Consider the following 13,971-nt stretch of genomic DNA (forward strand, 5'->3'; position numbering starts at 1 on the left):
CAAAAAACAAAAACAGTAAAGATAACAAACAAAATAGAACAAAACTGAGCAGAGCAAACTCAATAATAAAACAAAAGACTAAAACAAAACAGAGAAGAGGAAAATTAACACTAGAAAACAATGAACTAAACAAAAAACTAAGATAAAAAGGTAAACAAAAGTAAAAGAAACAATGAAACTAAAGTGAAATAAACACCAGATCAAAATACACAAAAACAGTAAAAAAAAAAACATTTAAAAAAATAAAACAGAATTTTCAAATTGAGAACAAACTAAACAATAAAAAACAAAAAAAAAACATTGAGATGTATTTATCAAAATAACAAAACAGAAAATAATAGACTAAAATAGAACAGAATTGAACATTTACTCATCATTAAATAAGAGTCAAGTAAATCAGGATCAATTTTGCTTCATAAAAACTGTAATAAATATAAAAAGACAATAGAAAAGAAAAGAACAAAAACAAATCAACATAAAATATAAGAAAACAAAGAAGAAAATGCAGGCAGAAAGCAGAAAGAGCTAAATTAAGGCAGAAAACAGAACAGAAATAAAATTTTAAAACAAAAGAACAAAAACAGTAAAGATAAACAACAGAACAAAACTGAACAGAACAAACTAAATAATAAAACAAAAGACTAAAACAAAAGAGAAGAGCAAAATTAACACTAGAAAACAATAAACTAAACAAAAAACAAAGATAAAAAGGTAAACAAAAGTAAAAAAAACAATGAAACTAAAGTGAAATAAACAAAACAAAATACACACAAAAATCAGAAATAACAAAATAACAAAACAGACAATAATAGACTAAAATAGAACAGAAATAAACATTTATTCATCAGTAAATAATCAGAGTCAATTTTGCTTCATAAAAAATCTCATAAAATAAAAAACAATAGAAAAAGAAAATAAGAAAAGCAAATCAAAATAAAATATACGAAAACAAAGCAGAAAGAGTTAAATGAATAGACAACAAAACTAAAATATCAAAACAAAAGAACAAAAACATAAAAAATAACAAACAAAAATGAATACAACAAACAAAATAATAAGACAAAACAGAAAAGAGCAAAATGAACACTAGAAAACAATAAACTAAACAAAGATAACAAAGTAAACAACAGTAAAAGAAAATGAAGAAACAAAAGCAAAAGAAACAAACACAGCAGAACAAAATACACAAAAACAGAAAAGAATTAAACATTTTAATAAGTAATCAAAACAGAATATCAAAATATAGAAAGAAAATCTGTATCACTTTATTTTGATGGTCCCTTTAATGCATTTTGTGGAATATAAGTTGCATCGCATCTACATGCCAATTAATTCTCATTAGATTATAAGTAGACTGTTAGGTTAGGGTTAGGGTTAGTGTAAGTTGACATGTACTTGCAGTTTCTTATTGTAAGTTAAATGTCTGTTTAGCAGGTATTAAGCAGACAAATGAGAATTACTTGGCATGTAGTTTTAGTCGATAAAATGTGCATTAAGGACCATCAAAACAAAGTCTTACCAAAAAATCTAAACAGAAAAAACATGATTTATTGTATTTACCGAAAGAATAAAACTAAAATAATATACTGAAATTGAACAGAAAAGAACATTTATTAATCATGAATAATCAGGGTCAATTTTGCTTCATATCAAATCTCATAAAACTCAAAAGTTTCTTAAGGAAGTGTTCTGTTAGGAAAGAAGCAGTTACGTGTTCCTCTGATTGTTTACAGGAGGCTGTGAGCTCTGGATCAATAACTAATCCCCATGGAGACACTAAATATAGAATCCTCATGAATATTGATAAAGCGTAATGATCTGCTGTCTGGTCAGGCCAGTTTTTTTTTTTTTTTTTGGAAACACAGACCTGACAGAGAGAAGCTGATGAGTCTCCTTCTTCCCTGACTCTGAGGAACGTCATCTGTGGCCACCGGCTTAAACACCTGATGATGGAAGATTCAGTGCGAAGCGTGTTAGACTTCATTAGAAACATTTTGCATAACAGTTTCAATATCAAGATTTAATTTTTTTTCTCCGCAAAAATTCACTGTATTATTCATATCATATATAGAGCATTAAAGATTATACTTTAGCTCCTAAACGCAATAATACAAAGTTCTTTTGTAAAGGGTGTGAATCTTTGACTCATTTAGGTCAGACGTTGTTGCCTCATAAAGCTTTGCATCACGCTGTGAATGTTAATAATGCAACATGTTAGTAGTTCTAATGTCAGTGTTTTTTTTTTTGGCATGTTGACTTAGGATTGTGTTGAAATGCATTTCTCACACATTCACTTCCCACACTCGGGGGAGATAGATGGACAATAGATAGATGGACAGAACGACAGCAAAAACGATAGCTATAACAATAGATAGATGCATAGAATGGCAGATTGAATGACAGATAGATGGACAGAATGACAGACAAAACAATAGATAGATAGAATAACAAATAGAATGACAGATAGAATGATAGAGAACGATAGATAGAACGATAAAATGATGGATAGAAATACAGATTAAACGATAGATAGATAGATAGATAGATAGATAGATAGATAGATAGATAGATAGATAGATAGATAGATAGATAGATAGATAGATAGATAGATAGATAGATAGATAGATAGATAGATAGATAGATAGATAGATAGATAGATAGATAGATAGATAGATAGATAGATAGATTGATTGATAGATTGATAGAATGACGGATAGACAGACAGACAGACAGACAGACAGATAGATAGATAGATAGATAGATAGATAGATAGATAGATAGATAGATAGATAGATAGATAGATAGATAGATAGATAGATAGATAGATAGATTGATAGAATGACGGATAGACAGACAGACAGACAGACAGACAGACAGACAGACAGACAGACAGACAGACAGACAGACAGACAGACAGACAGACAGACAGACAGACAGACAGACAGATAGATAGATAGATAGATAGATAGATAGATAGATAGATAGATAGATAGATAGATAGATAGATAGATAGATAGATAGAATGCCAGATAGAATGATAGAGAACGATAGATAGAATGATAAAATGATGGACGGACAGACAGACAGACAGTGAGACAGACAGACAGACAGACAGACAGACAGACAGACAGACAAGATAGATAGATAGACAAGATAGATAGATAGATAGATAGATAGATAGATAGATAGATAGATAGATAGATAGATAGATAGATAGATAGATAGATAGATAGATAGATAGATAGATAGATAGATAGATAGATAGATAGATAGATAGATAGATAGATAGATAGATAGATAGATAGATAGATAGATAGATAGATAGATAGATAGGCAGGCAGGCAGGCAGGCAGGCAGACAGACAGACAGACAGACAGACAGACAGACAGACAGACAGACAGACAGACAGACAGACAGACAGACAGACAGACAGACAGACAGACAGACAGACAGATAGATAGATAGATAGATAGATAGATAGATAGATAGATAGATAGATAGATAGATAGATAGATAGATAGATAGATAGATATGACAGATAGAATGATAGAGAACGATAGATAGAACGATAAAATGATGGATAGAAAGACAGATTAAACAATAGAACGATAGATAGATTGAACAATAGAACGATGGATGGATGGATGGATGGATAGATAAAAAATAGATCGATTTAACAATAGATAGGTAGAAGGATAGATAGAACAATAATTAGAATAATAGATAGAAAAATAGAACAAAACCAGGATTCCTTCATGTTAAATTACGTTTTAAAATTGTACGGATTAATGTCTTAAGATTTTGTAACAATCATGCCTAAACTCTCTCTCTCTCTCTCTCTCTCTCTCTCTCTCTCTCTCTCTCTCTCTCTCTCTCTCTCTCTCTCTCTCTCTCTCTCTCTCTCTCTCTCTCTCTCTCTCTCTCTCTCTCTCTCTCTCTCTCTCTCTCTCTCTCTCTCTCTCTCTCTCTCTCTCTCTCTCTCTCTCTCTCTCTCTCTCTCTCTCTCCCTCCCTATGGCAAACAGCAGCACACTTTCTGTGAGCGTGAGCATGTGTGTAACTGTGTTGCTACGGAGGTGCTGTATTAAGCCATGAAATGATAACCTGAGATTATCTGCGGCGTTAATCCTCTGAGAAACAGATGGCGCAGACTACTCTGCTCTTCAAAAACTCTTCATCAAACGTGAGGAAAGATAAAAACAGCTGCATTTGCCTTCACAGCTATAGAACTCATCATGACGGTGAATATTTTATAGCACAGGTCACATGGCGGTCACAGTTTTGCTCCTGCTATTTCAAAGGCATAACGACAGGACATTTAAAGAGGTGGTCCTGAGTGTATTTTTAAGGCTTGGTTGTGTTTATAAGATGTAAAGTAATGTGTGCTCATGCTTCATTTGTAAAAAAAAAAAAAAAAAATCATGTTATTTTTCATATATTTTACTTTGATTATATACAGCTACTCTGCTAACATGAAAACAACCTGAAAGGCCCTCAAGAAGCTCTGATTGGTCAGTTAACATAATGTTCTGTGATTCACGAATCAGCTCCACGTCACCAAGAAGCGTCATGCCTCTAATAGCACATGCTGTGCCTCTGCTGTGTAAATACTGTCAATCAGTTTAGCTGTTAGCCGTATCAGTTTGAGCCTGAATAAGACCCTTACAAAAATTACTGCAGTTTTTTAATAGAAAATTTTTGGACGCGAAGTTTTACTGCAATACAACTGAAGTCCTACAATACAACCAACTGCAGTACAACTAAATTACTACTACAGTACAACTACTGCAATACAACTAAATTACTACCACAGTACAACTGCAGTACAACTACTGCAATAGTACTGAAGTGATGCTACTACTATAGTGAAGCACAACTACTGCAATAGTACTGAAGTGATGCTACCACTATAATGCAGCACAACTACTGCAATACTACTGAAGTACTACTACAAATACTACAATGGCGTACTGCTACTGCAATACATGTTAAATAATTTATTGCACTTAGGTACATAAGTATTAAAAGTGGACTTTAGTTTTATTGTGTATTGCAGAACTGTAGATGGATTTCTGTAGTAAGTTTTACTTCTGAAAAGTGCAATACAATTTATTGTGGTAGTCCTTCAGCATTACAACTGAAGTACTTAAACCTTATTTGGAAATCATTGTCCACCTAGCAGGAAGAAATAGTAGCTGTACTGCAGTTTTTAACTGCAGAAGTATTGTAGAAGTACTTCAATTGTATTGCAATAGTTGTATGGCATTAGTACTCTAGTAGTACTTCAGTTGTTTTGCAGTAGTTGTACTTCATTATATAAGTAGTATCACTTCAGTACTATTGCAGTAGTTGTACTGCAATATACTTAAATAATGCAGTTTTTTTGTGTCCAGAAACTGGACTTTTCAGAAGTTAACTAAAACTGCAGCATTCCTTTAAAAACTGCAGTATTTTTTTAACTACAGTATATTTTGTTAAGCCCCTCTCAGTTTATTTATTGTTACTTTAGTTGTACTGCAGATTCTACTGCTGTTGAACTTTATTGCGTTATCGTTGCTGTTGTACTGTTCAGTTCGCTGCAGTTATTTTTTTATTATTCGTTTTTGCAAATAAACTAGAAACTACTAGGACTAGAAACTGGACTAGAAAATTACTTGAATCCAAAGAACATCCCTGAAAACAGTACAAAATATTCTTGGAAAATGTTGCAGAACAAACCCCTTGGAACACAAGTGTAGTTCAGTTCTTACCACACCACTGGTATATACAGCAGCACAAGTGCAGTAAAGATGGATTTTACTTGTTTTTACTCCAGTTTACTCCGACTTATACTGCTGTTAAACTTTATTGTGCTGTATTTGAACTGTGTTTATACTTTATACATTGTATTGCAATTTTGCAATTGTACTTAATTTTACTGGAGGTTTGCTTCTTTATACTACTGTTGTACTGTAGTTGTACTGCAGCTTTACTTCAGTTTGCTGCAGTTATTTTTTGTAAGGGAACACATATATTTCACATATATTTGGGTTATAAGCATGTGTAAGTAATGTGAAACGTTCACATATCTTTTGCGTGTTCATCATTTGAGATGTAGAACGCAGGGAAAGCGTCCACATGGAGAGACACTGCAGCGCTGTGCCAAACAGCATTTCCTGTTATTTACATCCTTGTTTTCATCCTCACTACAACATACTGTTAACGCTAGAAACTGTGCATTTAATAGATCAATTTAAGTAATAAAAATATGTACAGGTTGTGGCTCACAATCCAAAGCTTTGTCTATTATTGTTGGAGCGGCTCCTTCTTTGAGGAGTTTTAGCCGAATCCAGCACTGAACTGGGAGAGATTCTGGAAGCTCTCCTTTGTTAAATGCTAGCTATATATTTTTTATAATTCTCTGGAACACAATTCAATTTAAATAGTAAGCACTTCTCTCTTTGTGTCGTTTCCTTTGGAAGCCAAAATACAGAAACCGAAGAAGCTCTGTGGAAATAGCAGCGCTTGGATGGCATATTAGCTTTCTCTGCTGTAACATGACAGTGCCTCTGGCCACGGCCCTTTGCTGCACGGGGTGTATGCGCATGATGATTGTGCGTAACCTGAAGTGTTTGTGATCTCATTATCCCAGATGTATTTTTTTGTAGCCCCCAAACTTGGTTCTCTGTAGGCTTTGCAAAGCTAACTCTGTAAAAGCCAATGTCTCCCTTTGCATTGAACTTTGAGCGTCTTACATTTAGAGATGTTGTTTATGTTCACACAGATACATTACACATCAACTAAAGTTTAACATATGATATGGTAGTGGACCACCCCTTTAAATCATGACAAAATAAAAGACAGATTTGTTTTATTTTCTTTAGCTCACCGGTGCAGAAGGGTTCTTCACGGTCACGCATGGTGTTGTGGCCCGAAGCGCTCCACTAACTCCATGATAATATTTAAAACAGATCTTAGTCTCCGCTGAAACACAGAAAAACACACAAGATGTCAAATGTCATTTCAGATTTGCAGAGCTTTTTTGTTTTATTTTGTGGATTAGTAATTTATTCATTTTCTTTTCGTCTTAGTCCCTCCACCAATCCTGGGTCGCCACTGCGGAATGAACTGCCAACCCATCCAGCATATGTTTTACGCAGCGGATGCCCTTCCAGCCCAACCCACCACTGGGAAACATCCATACACACCCATTTACACTCATACACTACATGTATGTCTTTGGACTTGTGGGGGAAACTGTAGCACCCGGAGGAAACCCACGCCAGCACGGGGAGAACATGCAAACTCCACACAGAAATGCCAACTGACCCAGCCAAGGCTCAAACCAGTGACCTTCTTGCTGTGAGATGATTGTGCTACCCTCTGAGCCACCATGCAGCCCATTTTGTAGATTAATAAAACTATAAATGCAGTTACTGGACTGTAAAAATGCAGGGGTTTGTGTTGGAGCAACATGAAGGAATTAAGTTCGCTTATTAGTTTCTACAAATTGAAATGGATTGAACATAATTAAGTCGTCTGAACAGTACAACGTTGCCGGGTGGGACGGGGGGGGGATCCATCTCCCTCACTTTTAGAGACAGACCAGTTAGAAACAGGTGATTAATAGTTATATGAACGTATGATCTCATATAGCCATCCCCCCACTTTTAAAATGTCCGTTACGCCCCTGATGTTTACATAAAACCTCGCAATGATGCCATCTCATAGGCTTTGAGTGCATCATTTGAATTGCTTATTTACATACAGAATCAATAGGCTTCAATGTGGTAAAAGAGGGTTGTAACCTTGATGTAATGCAATATGACGTGTGAGAATATCATTGTGTGCATGTATAATTTTGCAGTTTAATATGTTTACAATCTTCTAATAAAACGAAAACAGTTTAGACTTGGCTTGACTTTCTTACACATATTTTAACATGACTATCAAATTTTATATACACCTCTAGCATTTTGACAAGATAATTGAATTTGTTCGCTTCTTCAATAACTTTATTTTTAATCAGCACCTCAAATGTATCCCTTGCAGGCCTATTTCTTATGGAGAAGCACATAGAAACTGTTTTTAAACTGACATTTAACGTTAAATAAGTCAGCTCAAGCCATCTTGGAATGTGTTGAATAGTTTAGTTTCAGCGGGTTTTAAATAAATAGTTGGAATCGTCCAACGCAGGCTCATTCTGAGAACGTAGTCCCGGGGACGTTTCTGGAGACCGCGAAATACGTAGCCGGGGGTTCGTACGGCTGCATTTCATTTTTTTAAGCGAACGCTGCGGGGCGGTGTGATGCCGTTCCTTTCGGCGCTTGCCGGCCGGCCAGCCGGCCGCTCGCCTCCGTGTGGAGGGCTTTGGAGGGCTGTCCGGTTAGCTCTTCATGTACTCTGGCGGACTCGAGGCGCAGAGAGGGGCTGACCACGACGACAACCGGGTTCGAGTCCGGGGAAGAGCGGTTCCAGAAATCAGGTAAGAAAACAAAATCCAAAAAATGAAGCAAACAAGTTCGTCACAGGGTGAGAATGTGTTCAAAATCTGCAAACATGGTAAAAATCAGACGAGGGCTTTTCTTTTTCTGGACGGCTTTTAAGAATCGCCGTTGGTTGGGTTTAGGGACGGAGGAGGGTGGGTCAGCCGATTGGCTGGTCGCACGAATCGTCATATTTTAAGTGTGACAAGAAACAGCAAGTAACTAGTATAGTGTTTGTTAATGTATCATGTTCTTATACTTTATTTCTGGAAGTCTGGTTGTCGCTGGTTTTGGTTATGGAGCAAAAATAGAAATATGAAGTTATGGTCTATTAGTAGGCCTTTAACGATGAATGACCACAACTTCCTATTTAAACATGAAATGCATCAGTACAGGAAAGAAAACACTGTGATAGAAAGAAAATAAAAAGATGAAAGTTTAATAATTATAATTTTAATTAATGGTTTAGATATTTTTGTGCATTTTGGTCAATTGTATTAATTCTACAGTATATCATTTCAGATTCATGTTTCTTTATATAGGAATGAGAAATATGTTTCCTTGGGAACTGAAATAATAATAATAATAATAATAATAATAATAATAATAATAATAATAATAATAATACAGTGGGGGAAATACAACACGTCACCATTTTTCTCAGAAAACATATTTCTAAAGGTGCTGTTGACTTGAAAATTTTACCAGATGTTGATAACAACCAAAGAAATCCATATAATGCAATTATATCTAATCATATCTAACATATCTAATTAGCAAAATAAGTTTTGTATAATAAATAAAATGACGCAGGTAAAAACTATTGAACACATGAAGAAAGGGAGGTGTAGAAAGGCAGTGAAAGCCCAGACAGTGGCTGAAATCTCTCATCTCTTCAGCAACCCTCTGCCTTTCATCAGTGTAAATGAATATGAGCTGCTTCAGTCCAACATCTACATTAGCAGGAAGATGAAGATGAAACCAGGGTGAACATTTCAGCAAGACAATGATCCAAAACACAGCTAAGAAGACTCTCAAATGCCGCCGCTGTATATATATATATTATATATAGTTCATGATTTCATGTTTAAATGGGAAGTTAAAGTCAGCCATATTCAAAGGACAATCAAAATTAGACTATAACTTCATATTTCTATTTCTACTATAGCCAAAACAGTGACAGCATTTTCCCTTATTAGATCTGATTGTTAGCAGCAGGGCATTATTAAATGTCTGATTAAAGATCTCAAATAGAGTGGCATTTAAATTCCGTCTTCATTACAAACTATAATATTTCCTGCTTAACCTTTAACGAAAATAAAATAATAAAAAATAAAGGTTTATTAAGTGGGCGGCACGGTGGCACAGTGAACAGCGCTGTTGCCTTACAGCAAGAAGGTCGCTGAGTGGGGTCAGTGGGGTCAGTTGGCACTTCTGTGTGGAGTTTGCATGTTCTTCCCGTGTTGGTGTGGGTTTCTCCGGGTGCTCCGGTTTCCCCCAGTCCAAAGACATGCGCTATAGGAGAATTGAATAAGCTAAATTGGCCGTAGTTTATGTGTGTGAATGCGAGTGTATGAGTGTTTCTCAGTGATGAGTTGCAGCTGGAAGGGCAAATGCTGGATAAATTGGCAGTTCATTCCGCTGAGGCTACCCCAGATTAATAAACGGACTAATCCAAAAAGAAAATGAATGAATGAATGTTTATTAAGTTTATTTACATATCAAAAGATTGATTAAAACTGTTTAATATGTTTTATGACTTCAATGTTTAGACATGCTTTTGGTATTTAAATTGAATAAACTCAATTTTAAATACACAAATATTAAAATGGAAAACTGAAAATGTATCTCATACAGCCCTAGATTATCATGATTTATAAAAAAAACCTCTATCTTATACACAGCAAAGAAATGCTTCTCTTGCTTAGATTTTTTTGTCTTGTTTCAAGTCTAAACATCTAAAAATTAATTAATCAAGAAGCCTTTTCAACTGTACAATTTTGGTCAAATATGGGAGAGACTGTATCATTTATGTTTCAATCCTAATTTTGTACTTGTTATTCCAATATTGTTTTTTTTTGTTGTTGTTGTTATTTTTATTTTAGTTTTATTATACATATTTTGTTGGGTGGATCTCGGGCTTAGTTAAAAATCAAAATGTTCAATAAAAAAAAGAATTAAAAAAAGACGCCTTTTCAAGACAAGCAAAAAATCTCGCTTTCAGAAATAATACATCAAAACAAAGTGAGTTTTTCCCTAAAACAAGCAAATAATCTTCTAATGTAGTAAAATAATATTTTATCAAAACCAAAAACTAGATTATTTTGCTTACCCCATTGGCAGATTAGTTTGCATGTTTTAAATAAAATCTCAATCTCTAAATTTTGAGATATTATTTCTGAAAACAGGGCAGCACGGTGGCGCAGTGGGTGGCACATTCGCCTCACAGCAAGAAGGTCACTCGTTCGAGCCTTGGCTGTGTCAGTTGGCATTTCTGTGTGGAGTGTGCATGTTCTCCCCGTGTTGGTGTGAGTTTCCTCCGGGTACTCTGGTTTCCCTCACAAGTCCAAAGACAGGTGAATTGGGTAAGCTAAATTGTCCGTAGTGTATGTGTGTGAATGAGTGTGTTTGGATGTTTCCCAGTGATGGGTTGCGGCTGGAAGGGCATCCGCTGCGTAAAAAGTATGCTGGATAAGTTAACGGTTCATTCCGCTGTGGCGACCCCTGATTAATAAAGGGACTAAGCCGAAAAGAAAACGAATGAATGATTTTCTGAAAACAAGACAATGTTTTTGCTTGTCTAGAGAATGCTTTTTAGTTATGAATTTTTAGATATTTGGAAAAGAAGCAAGACAAAAAAATCGAAGTAAGAAAAGCATTTTTGCAGCGTAGGGGACTTGTTTCGATCCTTATGTAACTACCAACACAAATAAAACACCTTACACAACTCACTGTAATACTTGTCCACCTCAGAACATGCCTGAATAGAGCTGCATGATTAGTGAAGTTTTCAAACTAGTTTCGAGAGGAGCACGTGATATGATTGACTGCAGCTGGCCACTCATCTAAACTCACTAGTTAGCCAATCAGATTAACCCCAACTCACTATAAGTAGCCTAGCTAGAACTACTCTCTTATCTTCGTTTTCCGAAGAAACCCCCCATCCACCCCTTCTCCTCCTTTTTTCTTTTACCACGGGGAGCTCTCGAGAACCACCTGATCTCGTACTCCCCTCATATGCTCTATGGACCAGGCGGGAGCCCTGGGCTCACCTATCTCCGAGCTCAGGGTTCTCTCCCGGGACAGCATGCCAAACTTGCTAACAGTTGTCAAACAATATCTAAGTGTGAACTCTTGAATTAAAAAAAAAATCATGATTTCAATTCATACATTAATGTGATCTCAAATGATGGAGATTTACCTCTGTGTATTTCCCTGAATTCAGATCATGCCGCATTCATTGGTCACATTTATTTCATTCATTCATTCAATTTCTTTTCGGCTTAGTCCCTTTATTAATCTGGGGCCGCCACAGTGGAATGAACCACCAACTTAACCAGCATAGGTTTTACGCAGCGGATGCCCTTCCAGCCACAACCCATGACTGGGAAACACCCACACACACTCAATTACACTCATATCACTACAGACAATTTAGCTTACCCAATTCACCTATAGCACATGTCTTTGGACTTGTGGGGGAAACCGGAGCACCCGGAGGAAACCCACGCCAACACGGAGAGAACATGTAAACTCCACAAAGAAATGCTAACAGACTCAGCCGAGGCTCGAACCAGCGACCTTCTTGCTGTGAGGCGATTGTGCTACCCACTGCACCACCGTGACGTTATTCATAGATCAATCACAAATCACTTTTCTCCTCTTCCTTATTGGCCGCATTCTGCTATCACTCACGTTTTTAAAGTTCTGTGCAAATTGGAGCAACAAGAGACTATTTCTTGTAACACCAGCACGTTATTATAACGAATGTCGTGTTGTTGATGTTTGTACTTGCAATAAATATACGTTGAAAAAAAAAGAGAATTGTATGGTACAATGGTGGTCTCAAATCTCATGGAGAAAAAATTGTCATTCACATTTTAGTAAGAATCCTTCAGCCCAATATCTTAAATCCCAAAAAAAATTGTTGGCTCAACTTAAAATTAAGGCAACTTGCTGCAGAGCTTTTTTAGTTGAGTCAATCTAAATCGAGTCAAGTGCAGTACTTCAGTTAAAAGTTAAGTTGTCGGCACCAGTAGCCTAGTGGTATTGTTCGCCGACATATAGCACCGATGTGCTCACGGTCCTTTGCCAATTCTTCCCCTCCTCTGCTCCCAATGCTTTCCTGTCTGAAATTTCTACAGTCCTATCATAATAAAGGTGAAAAAAAAAAAAAAAGTTAAGTCGACTCTTAACTTAAAAATTAGTTTTGCAGTGTGAATATAAAACACTAAATACAGATTAAGCATTTTGTGCACGAGTTAAAGAGAAATCCTGGTGCTTTAGTGGGCGATGAGAGTTTGAATGTGTATGTGGGCACAATTTCTCTCTAGTATCCTCAACTGTGCTTGTGCCAAAAATACATTTGAAACAAGCAACAGCATATGAGCCATATGGCCTGGAAGTGTAATACACCAGTGCTTTCAGAGCTGAAGGACAGTGAAAAACAGCTGAGACCTGCGCTCTATATTAATACAAACACATCCCTATCTTTTCATCACACTCGCTATATTGAAACTAAATGTGTTTTCGAGAGCGAGTGCCATGTCTGAGTGGGTCTTTTTTTTTTTTACATCTGAAACAACATTGAACAAACTGTTTGTTCAGAAATTGTTCATATATATATATATTTTAATATATAGCAAGATGAAAAACAGTACGTTATTTTTTTAAAAAGTAATAAAATTTTTTTATCTGCCATTTAATTTCTCTTTTTAAAATATAATACAACACAAAAATAAACATACATAAACATAAAAATAATACAAATACAAAATAAATAAATAAATAATATCAATAATATCAATAATAACACAAATGTAAAATAAATAAATGAATAAACAAATGAATAAAAAAATTATAATAACAACAACAATATACATAATATTAATTATAATAATAGTAATAATAATAATACAAAATAAATACATAAAATAATATTAATAATAACAATAATAAAACAAATACAAAATAAATAAACACAAATAATAATAATAATAATAATAATAATAACACAATTAATAATAATAATAATTATTGTTGTTGTTATAATAATAATTTCATTTTATTATAAATAATTTTAAATGTAATAATTTAATATTATTTATAATAATAATAATAATAATAATAATAATACAAAATAAATAAATAATAATAATAATAATAATAAAAACACAAGTAATAATAATAATAATAATAATAATTGTTATTATTATTATTATTATTATTATTAAATTTTAACAATAAATAATTTTAAATGTAATAATTTAATATTATTAATAATAATA

At 34.6% G+C, this 13,971-nt stretch overlaps 1 protein-coding gene across 2 annotated transcripts in view; it reads right to left on the reverse strand.

The window, feature by feature from the left end:
• The window catches only part of hecw1b (HECT, C2 and WW domain containing E3 ubiquitin protein ligase 1b), a 102,887-nt gene that overhangs the window by 55,541 nt on the left and 33,375 nt on the right, over window positions 1-13,971 (reverse strand). For both annotated transcript variants that reach the window (XM_056481686.1, XM_056481677.1), the window contains exons 4-5: window positions 6,868-6,962; window positions 1,868-1,943 (exon numbers count right to left, since the gene is read on the reverse strand). In XM_056481686.1, coding sequence (XP_056337661.1) covers window positions 1,868-1,943; window positions 6,868-6,962 — 171 coding nt within the window. The remainder of the gene's footprint in view (window positions 1-1,867; window positions 1,944-6,867; window positions 6,963-13,971) is intronic.

The sequence above is a fragment of the Danio aesculapii genome, chromosome 2 (assembly GCF_903798145.1).
Source record: "Danio aesculapii chromosome 2, fDanAes4.1, whole genome shotgun sequence".
In the NCBI taxonomy this organism is placed as follows: Eukaryota; Metazoa; Chordata; class Actinopteri; order Cypriniformes; family Danionidae; genus Danio; species Danio aesculapii.